At 34.2% G+C, this 12,811-nt stretch overlaps 1 protein-coding gene across 1 annotated transcript; it reads right to left on the bottom strand.

The window, feature by feature from the left end:
• Window positions 1–10,243: 10,243 nt before the first annotated feature.
• LOC108331614 (BOI-related E3 ubiquitin-protein ligase 1) lies at window positions 10,244–11,815 on the bottom strand. Its single transcript, XM_017566425.2, has 3 exons — window positions 11,436–11,815; window positions 11,039–11,339; window positions 10,244–10,947 (listed from the first exon to the last, which is right to left on the bottom strand). The coding sequence occupies exons 1-3, from the start codon at window positions 11,489–11,491 to the stop codon at window positions 10,396–10,398; spliced, it is 909 nt and encodes a 302-aa protein (XP_017421914.1). The 5' UTR covers window positions 11,492–11,815; the 3' UTR covers window positions 10,244–10,395.
• Window positions 11,816–12,811: the final 996 nt, after the last annotated feature.

The raw sequence follows: 12,811 nt of genomic DNA, 5'->3' as shown, positions 1-12,811 counted from the left end.
TAATTTAATCAAATAAATAATTCAAGTTTCAAATTATAAGAAGCACATTTAATAATGACCAAGATAAAAGTATGTATAGTCTTCCTACAATCATTACACCATACAACTTCTAAACCATGTCTTGGAAGTCCCATTGAATGTATATAAAGTAAATAGAAGAGTTTGTATAAAGTAAATAACGATAACAATTACAACACTCGTATATTAGCCTCAATCTTTCACGGAATGTTAAAACTGAGTTTTATCCTATCCACTTTCGACTCCCTTTAAACAAATTTTGGCCTTCTCAATGTTGAGAATCCAAGTGAGTTTAAGTCTCACATTGAATAGAAATGAGAAAGTAAAGCGCTATATAAAGATAAAAGATTCATTAATTCATTACATTAAGGTTTTAGATAAAGAGTGGCGTCAATCCTTTATATGGTTGGACTTATATCTTATTGGTGTTTGTATCTCCTTGATAAACCTCCTCCTCGATAAACCCAACACTTCACTCTTTAATTATCCAACAAGTATACAACATGGTTTTTAAATCTTTCAAATCTCTTCATCACTTTGAATCTTTCAACCAAAAATAGTACTACAATTGAACTTTGTTTCTATCATAATTTCGTTCAAGAGAATGATTTTTCGCTCAAACTAAAAGAGTTCTTGCTTTCTTCATTTTATTTTGTTGTTTTGCTTAATTTAAATATGAATGTTAGATATAAATGTAATGTGATGAATTTCAAATAATGAATTGTAAATATGGTTTCCTTTAAAGAGAATATTATATTAAGATATTTATATTTTGTATAGAATTGGAAATTCGTGAAGAAGATATAATGCCTCTACTATTGGAATCATATAAAGAAAAATATTGAATGATGAGACTTAAAGGAAGTTTCTATGATCTAATCTGCAGTGTGAAAAATAATTGTGTTTGGTAATTCATATGGATTTAGAAGGAACTTTTATTATGAAACTTTGTTGTAATAACAAGTACATATATTTGACTCTAATTGAGGCATGTGTCTTTATTGGTACTAAGGCCCACTCTTTAGAGTCGTAAGAGATAAAATATCTCTTGGGAAAGCTTCTGCCAAAGAAGCTATGTCCGTCACACGCGAGTGAGAGAAAGTGCTCAAGGCTCTTCTGGAAACTAGAGAGAGAAGAGGTGCAGAGCTCGCTGGAGACATATGATCATGTCTGTTGGGAGAAGAAGAGAAGGAGATCTGCATAAGGGCTTCATCAAAGTTAAGAAAAGCACAAACTTTCTTTATTCTCTGTAATGATGTCTTGGTGTTATCTGTTACGACTAGAAATGAAAGAGGGAAACTCTATTTATAGAGTTCTTGGGAAAAACGGGGAAAACCGTAAACTAGAAGAACCTAACAAACAATATAAACCGATTACTATGCTTAAACAGTAATCTAATATAGTATTTTGGTTCCAATAGCCTCCCCTCAAGCTAGATGGTGTATACTCACAAATCCAAGCTTGGGGACGATGGATCTGAACCGTACACGATGGGGAAACTTGGTGAAGATGTCAGCCAACTGTTTGGCTATGAGTTATGTGTCTTGCTGACTTGTTGTCACAGTAGAGAGCAGGAGTCCCTGCTTCTTGAATTTGAAGATCTTATAGGAGATAGTGACCCACTGTATTTCGCATACAGTAGCTGCTAGAGCCCGATATTCTACTTCAGTGGAAGATCTGGAAAAGTGTTTTGGTTCTTGGATTTCCATTAGATGAGGGATGTTCCAAGGAAGATGCAAAACCCTGTAGTAGACCTTCTAGTATTGGGACAGGTTGCCCAATTTGAGTCACTGAAGGCCTTTAGGTGTATTGGAGAGTCAGCTGCAAAAAATAATCCCTCCGAAGGCTTAGATTTTATGTACCTAAGAATATGTTGCGCAGCCTGATAATGATAGTTAGTGGAGGATTGCATAAACTGACTTAAAAAATTAATAGAGAAACACAAATCAGGTCTAGTATGGGTGAGATAGAGCAACTTCCCTATCAATCTTCGATAGGAGCTAGGATCATCCAAGTGGTTGTCCATTTTATACAATGAGCTTGTATCACTTAGAAAGGGGGTAGAACATGGTTTGCATCCCAGCATTCATGTTTCCTCAAGGATGTCTAGACCATATTTTCTTTGACACAAATGAATCCCTTTCTTAGATCTGGCCACCTTTAAGCCTAGGAAGTATTTAAGCTCTCCCAGATTCTTTATTTGGAATCTATTATGCAAAAGAGTCTTCATGTGGATGATTTCTGTCATGGAATTCCCTGCCAATATAATGTGAAATTTGTATGTGTCTTTTTGGTAAAAAGTGAGTGATCAGACTTAGATTGAGTATAGTTGGCAGAAATGAGAAAAGAGGATAATTTTTCAAACCATTGTCTACTGGCTTGTTTTAATCCATATAGAGACTTAGTAAGCCTGCAAACCTGACCCTTTTCATGGACATTAAGACCAGGTGGTGGCTCCATGTAAACTTCTTCATTTAGGTCCCCATGTAGGAAAGCATTGTCCACATCAAGTTGATGTAGAAACCAGTTATTTGAGGCTGCAAGAGCAATGAGTAATCTAATAGTAGTGAGCTTGGCAACAAGGGAGAAGGTGTCCAAATAGTTTATCCCTTCTTGTTGGGTATAGCCTTTTGCTACTAGGCGAGCCTTATGTCTTTCTATAGTGCCATCAGCCTTGTATTTAGTCTTGTACAGCCATTTACAACCAATGAGGGGTTTTTCCTAGAGGCTACTGTGTTAAATACCAAGTATTATTTTCCTATAAGGCCTTGATTTCTCTCTGCATAGCTTCTTCCCATTCACACATGTTTTTGGCTTCATTATAAGAGTGAGGTTGATTATTTGCAGTGATGGCCATAGTATACTTCAAGTGTTTTTCTGACAAAGATTCACAGGACAATAGATCAGAAATGGGATAAGGGGTTTTAAAATTGTTTTTCATAGATAAGGATTGATTGACCTGATGCACATAGTCATTTAGATACCCTAGAGCCCTTCTAACTCTGTTAGATCTCCTACAACTATGATTTTCTTCAGTATCAGCCGTGTTGTCATTGCTATTGTTGTTAGTGGCAGTTTGTTGTGTCTTCCTTTGATCATTGGTGTCCGTTTCAACATGTCTCTCATCATCAATTGAATTGTAGTTACCTAGAAGATCATTAAGAAAAGTAGTTTTGTCTACTTCTTTGTCATTGATTTCTCTCCTGCTTTGCTGATCTTTGTAGAGAAAAATGTCTTCTTAAAAGACAACATTTCTACTTATGAAAAGTTCTCTAGTGTTGATGTCAAGAACAATGTAACCTTTCACACCACTCTTGTAACCAAGGAAAATTCCCTTCCTAGCTCTTGGGTCAAGCTTATTTCTGTTGTTTTCAAGAGTGGAAGCAAAGCACAGGCACCCAAAGGTTTTCAAATTCAAATAAGTGGGAAGAGTATTGTAGACAAGGTCATGGGGAGTTCTGTTATTAAGAATGGGGGAAGGTAACCTATTTATGAGGTAAACTGCATGACTGAAAGCATAGGATCAATAGGCATTAGACATATTAGATTGAAAAAGGAAACTACGGGTCACATTAAGGATGTGTTGGTGTTTACACTCCACAACAGAATTTTGTTCAGGAGTTTCAACACAGCTCTTTTGATGATTGATGCCATACAAATTATACAAGTTAACACAATTAAATTCAGGACCATTATCTGACCTAATAGTTTTAATCGTTTTATCAAACTGGTTTTTAATTTTAACAATAAAGGTTTGCAATAAATCTCTAGTTTGGCCTTTATTGTTCATTAAAAAAGTCCAGGTATGTTTGTTATAGTCATCAACTATAGTAAGAAAATACTTATGACCATGAATAGAAGAAATCGAAAGAGGACCTCATATATCACAAGTGAATCATTTCAAAGCATTCAGTAGACAAAGAAGCACTTCTAGGAAAAGGTAGTTTATGTTGTTTAGCATAGTGGCAAGTATCACTAACAATGTCAGGACTCATTTTCACATAAGGAAAACTCTCACATATTTGTTTTACAGTCTTGTGACCAGGATGGCCTAACTTATAGTGCCACAAATTTACATTAACATGTTTATCACAGAAAGCAGACTTTGAAATAAAATCTTGGTCGGGATTGGGAAAGGCTTGTAGGTAATAAAGACATTTGTAAGGATTAGCACACCCAATCATCTTCAATGTAGAATTCTCCCTTATTTGACAAATCTCAGAGGAAAAAGTTAGACTACAGTTTAAGTCTTTGATAAGACTTTGGACAGAAATCAAATTAAAAGAAAAATCAGGAATATATAGAACATTAAAAATAACAAAATCTTTAGAGAATTGGACAGTCCCTGCATGTTCAGTAGTGATAATAGAGTTATTTGGGAGTCTGACAGAAATAGGCTTAATTTTATAAAAAGTGACAAAGTTCATTTTCTCATGTGGCACATGATCAGTAGTCCCAATGTCAATAATCCAAGAAAAAATACCTTGTTTGTCTTTTGTGTTATTTCTCTGCATCTGATTGACCTTGTGACTAGATTCATCAACCTTTTATATCATTCTGACAAGCTTTTGCATTTGCTCTGGGTAAAGGAATTGGAGGCAGCATTAGTGCTGAACTAGTGAGTGGGTTGAACATCCTCTGGACCAGAACTGCTCTGGTAGATATTGGCTGAATTCCAGTCATTTTTTTTGTCTTGATTGCTGTCAGTTTTCTTATACCAAGGTGCGTAACCATGCTTGGAATAGAATTCATCCACAGTATGATTCATTTTGTGACAGTGGGAACACTATTTTCCATAGTTAGGATTTCTTCCTCTTCCTCTTCCTTGGCCACGTAATCCAACACCACGCCCTTGGTTTTTCTAGGTTTGGTCAGGTCTCCAAGTGTTGTTTTTGTCAGCAACATTAGTTAGAATTTTGGTTTCAGCATACTGGTTCTGGTTGACAATGTCAGTATCCTGTCTTTCTTGTTGTATGATGAGGGAGAAAACACGATTGATGTTGGGGAGGGGATCTATCAAGAGGATTTGAGTTCTCACAGTGTTATAGGTATCATTCAGCCCCTTTAAGAAACATATAACATGTTCTATTTCTCTGTATTTCAGAGAAATCTTTGAGAGCTCACAATTGCAAAGGATGTCACACTTACAACTAGGTATGGGTCTAAGGGATTCCATATGTTTATATATTGAATTATGATGATTGTGAATTATACCCTATCATATAATATAATATTATAAAAAGAAAATATCTGAAGTGATAGAGAAGAAAATAGGTGTTTATTCTATGTTTAAGTTTTTTTTAAGTTGTATAATTAAAGATGGTTTTATACGAAAAAATAAGTTTATTTTTAGAAAACTTCAAAAAGTAATGTAAATATTTAAATATGTTTTTCTTACAAGTTGGGTAAATATAAGATGAATTTCTATAAAAAGAGAAATTCATTTTAAAAAAACTTTAAAAAATAATGTAAATATTATTTAAATATTTATTTGATGTTATAATAATGTGCTTATTAGTGTGTTGTTGGGTATTATGTACTTAATTAAATGTACGGTAATGATTTATGATTGGTTAGTAATTTTTTGTACAGAGTGAGTTTTCATTTTATTTAGCTACTCAGATTTTAGTTAAATGTTAACTTCAATATCATTATAGCTAATTATAGGCTTACTATCTCCTTTTACATAAAGACTTGGCTAGCTCCACAATATTGTACGTCAGTGTACAGAAAAATGTAATATATATATTTATTGTGTAAATTTTTATAGTTTTAGAATATGAGATAAAAGTACAACACTTTATTTGTCTTTTATACTAATTGAATTGAAAATCACCCAAGTATCTAGAATAGAGAGGCTTAGGTTGTTGTAAATGGTAGCTAATAATAGGTGCAAAAGGTGACTTACACTTTTACTCTTTCTCAATTTCTTTCAATTCTAGTCCGTGGAGTTGGCCGTTGGGCATTTCAATTGTCTGCTTTTCATTTTTTATTGTTCAGTTTGAATTGCAGATAAATATACTGTTGGACAAGGTGACAGTGACTCCTTTTAATGTCATCCTTGCCTGGTATCTGGTCTTGTTTTTATTATTATTTATAAGTGCCTGCATGATGTTTGTTTTATGTTCCAACTTGGCTCAATACTTTTTACTCAGCATAATCGTGGGTCTCATAGATCTCTCTGCTGCATCTGCAGTGTACTGTGATGTGTCCCTAGCCTTCTCCATTAAATGGACGTGGTTCTGAAGCCAAGCAAAGGTACAATAATAATAATAACAGGCATCAAATTTTATTTTTATAACACATGGTGGGACTCTTGATATTCTATATTAGTCTCTGGTTTTTGAAGGGTCTGATTCTGATGTGTCATCTGAGGGGTCAGATTCTGATGTGTCAGTCTCTACTTAGCACATGGCTCTGCTAATGCCCAACAACACATCTACCATTACCCACCTCATATTTGGCTACTTCTAGTTTTGCCACTTTCCATACACCTCATTGGAACAATCCAACCTATTCATCGATTCTACCTCCATTATGGAGGTAAGGTATCATCCTGTCAATTACCAAGGGCCCCATTACAAAATGTCTCTCAAATAGACAACTATTCTAGATTATGACTCCATTAAGTTATCTTTTATCAAATAAGAGTACTCAATGCTTTGTTATTAGAATAGTAATCAAAATACAGTAATAAGGTAAAAGATTTGAATATTTTATCTTGATGAAAAGTATGATTTACATACATATCAAGGTCATTCCGATGCAGATTTAGCTGCTGGATTGATTTTGTGTATGCTTGTTTTTCAATATGAAATATGTGTTTGATATAAAATCGTTTTAAAAGCAATACAGAAGTAATTATTGAGTGAACTAAGAATCACCCCAAGTTGCACTTGATGTAGCAACTTTACAAAAACATGTTATATATATAAATTAAAAAAACTATACAGAAAAGAGTTTGCTAAGCCTTATTTTGTATTAAGATAATGGAGAGGAGAAAGTGAGGCATGTGAATGAGTGGTTTGGCGAATTTGTGGTTGAGTGGATAATAGTGTATTCTATTGGTTGTGCACAAACTTGGATTTTATTCCAAAGAAACATGAATGGGGTGGTGGACTGAAAAAAAATATAAAAAAATGAAAAGGCAATTGAAGAGGAAAGTGTAAAAAAGATATAAGAGGATTTATGACATTTCAATCATTTCATTCCAATTGAGAACGGAAGTACAGCTTAAACCATGCACACCTTTCTTTTCTTTTGGTGACAGACAAGTCACAAGAGAAGATTATGTATTGGGAAAAGATAAAGTTATGAAATACTTCTGACAAAGGACACTCTCTTTGGATCTCTGGTTTCTCAATAAACATGTGGGTCACTTAACTCACATCAAATAATAATAAACATAATTAGCACCATGAAGCTATTAATTCTAGTTTATTAGAAGGATAAGTAAGATTCAAACCAAAGTGTCTACTGGAGTAAAAGTGCTGAATTGTAGTGGTAAGGTACTTTGTAGGGGAAACTTTGGAGTATTAAGGAATAGTATTTGTAAATCTATGATGAACCAGAAATTTGGGATGGTTTTTTTTACGAGTATGACTGAATTCTGAACTGCATCATTTAGGAAATTATGTTTTAGTTTCGTAAGTAAAGCATGAACAAAAGCAAGGAGCAGCAATGAATAACTATTTAACAAACAAAAATGGACAAAGCTCAACATCTTAACAGAGCTTTTTCTGTTCGTTTGAGCGAATTTATCTGTAGATGGGATTTAAGAAGATGGAAATGCGGGACTTTTGTTGTTCGCTTGCAAAGAAACGAGGGTGATACCGTGGATGGAAATGCGGGATTGTTTACCAACTTCCATCTCTCATTTGAAGAGATTTGGTGTAATTTTATTATATTACCCTTATGGCTTTAATAATAATAATAATAATAATAATAATAATAATAAAATAATTATTATAATAATAATAAAATAAAATAATAAAATAATTATTATTATAATAATAATAATAAATAGTAATAATAATAATACAATTTTTTCGTCTTAAAAATTAAATTTTATTTTTTTCTTTTCTTATAATAATTTTTAGAATTATATATAATATTAATAATTATAATTTTATATTATTTTTACTATTAAATATATTTTAATAATCTTTAATTTCTACTAATTAAAATCTTCAATTTTTATTAATTAAAATCTTCAATTTTTACTAATTATAACATTAATAATTATTATTTTATATTACTTTAATAATTAGGGGTATTTTGGTAATCTTTCATTTCTATTCATTAAACAATTTTTTTTATTTATAACATCAATCAAATCCTACACTAATTCTCATAAACTTTACTTCCAAATCCACTATCAATTACCTTCAAATCCACTCAAAAAAAACAACAAAAAAATTCATCCTCAAATCCATCCACTCACTCTCCCCAAATCCTCTCCTCCAAGTGATCACATCCTTAAAGTTGACAATCAATGACCGTACTCAGTTTATGTAGAAAAAAAAAGGCTATTATTGTACAGAAGAAACTAGAATGGCTTTAAAATATTTCAAGTTATTTAAATTTGGTTTTATTATTTAACTCAATTAAAACAAGCATTATTTTCCATCTAAACAATATATACTTATCTTTATTACTTCTTCATTTTGGTAAAACGAATGTTTTTAAAACTAATATTTAAAGGGTTTAGGTGTCACTACATAAATATGCTTATTTGAAGGAACAAAAATGAGAAAAAAATTGTGATTAAAAATATTTATGATATAAAAAACAGAGTTCTAAGTTATTGTTATTGTTCATTAAATACTTTCAAATTCCCTTTTGGAGAAAATTAAATTTATGAGATTAGGATGAATAACACATAAATCACAAGTAGTTTTAAAAGTAAAATAGAGATTATTATTTTATTTTTTTAAAATAGAAAACTTATTCTTTAAACTTCTTTATTCTATAAATATAAATAAAAGTTATTAAAAATATAATATTAAACTCTAAAAAGATAAAAATAAAAGAATTATAATAATTGAGCAATAAGTATTATTTTATAAAAAAATAATGAAATATAAATATTAATGCCCATCTAAATATTACAATTGTAAAATTAAAAGTTACATTAATGACTATTTAAATATTATAAGGAATTTAAATATTATTTTTATTACAATCATGAGATAAAAACATGTAAATAAAGATGTGAGGATCATTTAACATTATCAATAGTGTAATTCCTCTAAATTTTTGTAGAAATTAGTTATTCTATTTAGTGGAAAGGGTTATACTTAACCTTATTCTGTCGGAAGTGTGAATTGAGAATAAAGGCTAACAGTATTGGTAAGAGGGGACAAGCAATTGAGATACTTTTGTGAGTGTAGGGGAAGAATTGTAAGAAAAGAAGGGAAGAAGTAAAAGAGTGGGAAAAAGAGAAGGTGAAATGAAAGAGAAGGGTAAGAGGTAGGAAGCATCCCCTATGGTGGCACAAGAAAAAATGATGGGTATTGGTTATTAGATATTGAAACTTTATATCAGTATGGTTGTGTTATGATGACTTCTACTGCAGAGTCGTCTTCAGTGTGCAGCACCCAACAGAGACTTATCTTTCTTTCCTATTCACTCTCATTGCTTTCCCTTTACATGGATATTAGGTCCCTTACAACTTTTCAGACTTTTCCTACTAATTCAACCAACATAATCAAACCAAACAAAACAAAAGGAAAACCACACCTCACCCCATTCTTATCAATCAAACCAAACAAAACAAAACCACTCATCGCCAATTCATACCCGTTTCCGGAATCCATGCCCACTTCTGCTGGTGACCAAATACACACCACCATTGACCTGTTCCCTTCAACATTTCACACCCATCATCACAACAAAACAACTTTCTTAATGGTGGGATTGATTCCTCTACTCTTTTCTCATCCAACAATTCATTCACTCAAAGTGGGGGACACACCCCTCTTGCTTCCTTCTCTTTTCTTCTCCTATTCAATTACTCTCCAACCACTCTCTTTATCAACTCAACAAAATATCAAATATTCTCTATTCTTTTCTTAAACCTATAATAGATGGGATTCACATACAAACAAAAACTCAAAATTCCTTTCTATTTGAATATATTGTTGATGAAATTATTTCATTCCAATTAATATAACTCATTTATAAACAGATTCTAGAAAGGACAAGCGAATGCAATTAAACTGTATGAAATCAACAAAAGAATTATACCATCTACCTTTATCTGATTCTTCTTTCTTGCAGTGAGTGTCCTTTGGACAGAAAACAAAAAAAAAAATACTGTAACTATTTCCGATGGGTGTGGAGGTAAATGGGGTGTAAGGAAAATGCTGTAAATTGCTAAGAGTAATTGACATGGACACTGGCATTAATGCCAGAGTGACAAAGAGGGCAATTGTGAACGGTGGACCCACACATTGTGCACAGACACAGATGTCTACATGGCAACAACAACACTATCGATTCTCTTACCCCACACTCGCTGCACATCCTTCTTCTTCCCACAACGCCATCGTTTTGCTTTATGTTTCCGCAAACTTCGTTCTCCTCCACCTCCTCCGTGCCGCGGTTATTGCTTCCGCAACTGGACTCGGCGGGGGCGACCCCGCCGTGATTGCGGTTCTCCTCACTAACGTGAGCCAGCACCTCTTCGAGATTGTTCCTGAGCGAGTTCGCGGTGGCCTCATTGTTCTGCGCCAACTCCCTCCAAATCTGATTCTCTACGCTGAGACTCTTCACCCTTTCTTGAAGCACCCAATTGAGCTTTCCGAGGCGTTGAATCTCCTCGTCTTTTTCCTTGAGTTTCTTCGCCACGGCCTCTTGTATGGCCTTAACCAACATTCTTGATTGCCTCACTCGCTGCTCCTCCAGCTCCATCCACACACTCTGCGTCTATAAAACGGAAAAGAAAATCATTAGCCACGAGTTTTCATTCGGCCTATTTGAAGAGATTAGAAAAAAAGAGAAGGGAGAGGGAACCTACATGTTGCGCAATGAAACGGTCGATCTCGGATTGCTGGTTCTGGAAATGGAAGACGAGGTCTTGGTCGAAAGAGGAGAGTTTGATTTTGTTGGACGCAGGAGGAGCAACGTTGGATTCGGTTACGGAATCTCTGGAGCGTTTCCTCGGAAGGGGGATGTTGTAGGTGAGGCCGCTATCGGATTTGTTGATGGAGTTGGGGTCGCAGAGGGTGGTGTGGTGAAAAGGAAGCACAGTTGAAGGAAGAGCCACACCACCTTCGGTTTGCGCGTTGTAGAAGGCGCGATTCGGTTTCGGCATTTCTCTGATTGAAAGAGAAAACAAAGAGCATGAGTGAGATATGTGAAAATGAAGAAACAGAAACAGAAACAGAAGAAGAAGGAATGATTTGGTGTGTTACCTGGCGGTTAGTAACTGCGCGGGGAAGAGATTCATGTGCTGAGCCTCAACTGCCATGATTTGGAGAGTTTGTTGTGAGTTGCTGTTGCTGTTCCTTGGCTCGTTGGTTGGGTTGGGTTGTCTTATAGAAGTGTGAAGTTTTTGTGTGGCTTTGGTTTGGTTGCAATGTGAATGAATGAATTAATGAAAGAATGAATGGTGTGATGAGAAAAGAGTGAAGAGGAAATGAGGGAGAGAATAACTAGGCATGCAAATGAGGTGGCGACTACAAGGGAGCCTCAATGAATGAGTCCCGTTTATTTAAGGCTTTGGCTCTTGTGCCATTTCTAGAGAGAGAGAACAAACAATAAAGTCAAAACTCATACCATTTTCCTCCCCCAAAATCTAACAATAAATTATTTCTTTTTCGCCTTTTCATTCATTGCCAAAACAATTTTTTTAATATAAACATTAAATGCACATAATAATAAAACTTACTACAACACACTGTAACGCATCTGGATATGGCAATCACATCACTCCTTTACCAATTTGGTTTTCGTATCATGCAACCATACACCTTCACTCTTTCTCCCAATAAAAAAAATTATCTTTAGGGTTAGTTCAGGTACTGAAGAGGTGCGGTTATTTCAGTGGCACGACTAGGTGTGGCGGTGCGGGGAAGTGGGCACGTGATAACGCACGTGCGACGTGCTTGAATGGAGGTGGGGACATCAAAGACTGACCCTTCAGCCACGTAGCGGTGGGACCCACCTCTGTTCGGGAGCGGTTTTCTCGATGTGTTGCCTCCTCATTTCTTAAACTGTTGTGTCTGCGTACGGACCAATTGTCTGGAGTGACTTCTTCGGTGCGGTGCGGGTCCACGCTATCTCTATGGAGGACATATTCGTCAACGTTTCTCACTTCTTACCTCATCAAAGGAGCTACTCGGACCAATCAAAACCATGCCAGCCAACTTTTCTTTTCTTTGAAAAGAGACGTTTTGCAGTTTCATTACGGAAATCAGCTAATAGTTATTATATTTCCAATGGTCCACTATGAATTTCATGCTTTTAAGTCATTCCTCTCTTTTTACTCCATTCTCGTATTTATTACATTTTGTAACTTTTCACAATTTTCAACAGTTTTCCGTTAAGTCTTTTAATCTTAAACAATTTAAATATCTCTGTTCACTCATACTTAATACTTAAAATAAATATTCCGTACTGGAAAAAACAAGTCCATTCAGTAGTTTCAATGCACATTTATGTAATTTATTAATTTCGTTTTACCATCATAAAGAATTAGAGTTTAATTATAACGTTTAAAAATATATTTTTGTAACAGTTTATGAAAGTTACACTCCACATCTAGCAAATCTGTTTTGAATTCTAATAA

This window comes from Vigna angularis, chromosome 1, assembly GCF_016808095.1.
Source record: "Vigna angularis cultivar LongXiaoDou No.4 chromosome 1, ASM1680809v1, whole genome shotgun sequence".
In the NCBI taxonomy this organism is placed as follows: domain Eukaryota; kingdom Viridiplantae; phylum Streptophyta; class Magnoliopsida; order Fabales; family Fabaceae; genus Vigna; species Vigna angularis.
The sequence above is the reverse complement of the archived record's forward strand: the minus strand, read 5'-3'. Positions and strand labels throughout refer to the sequence as shown.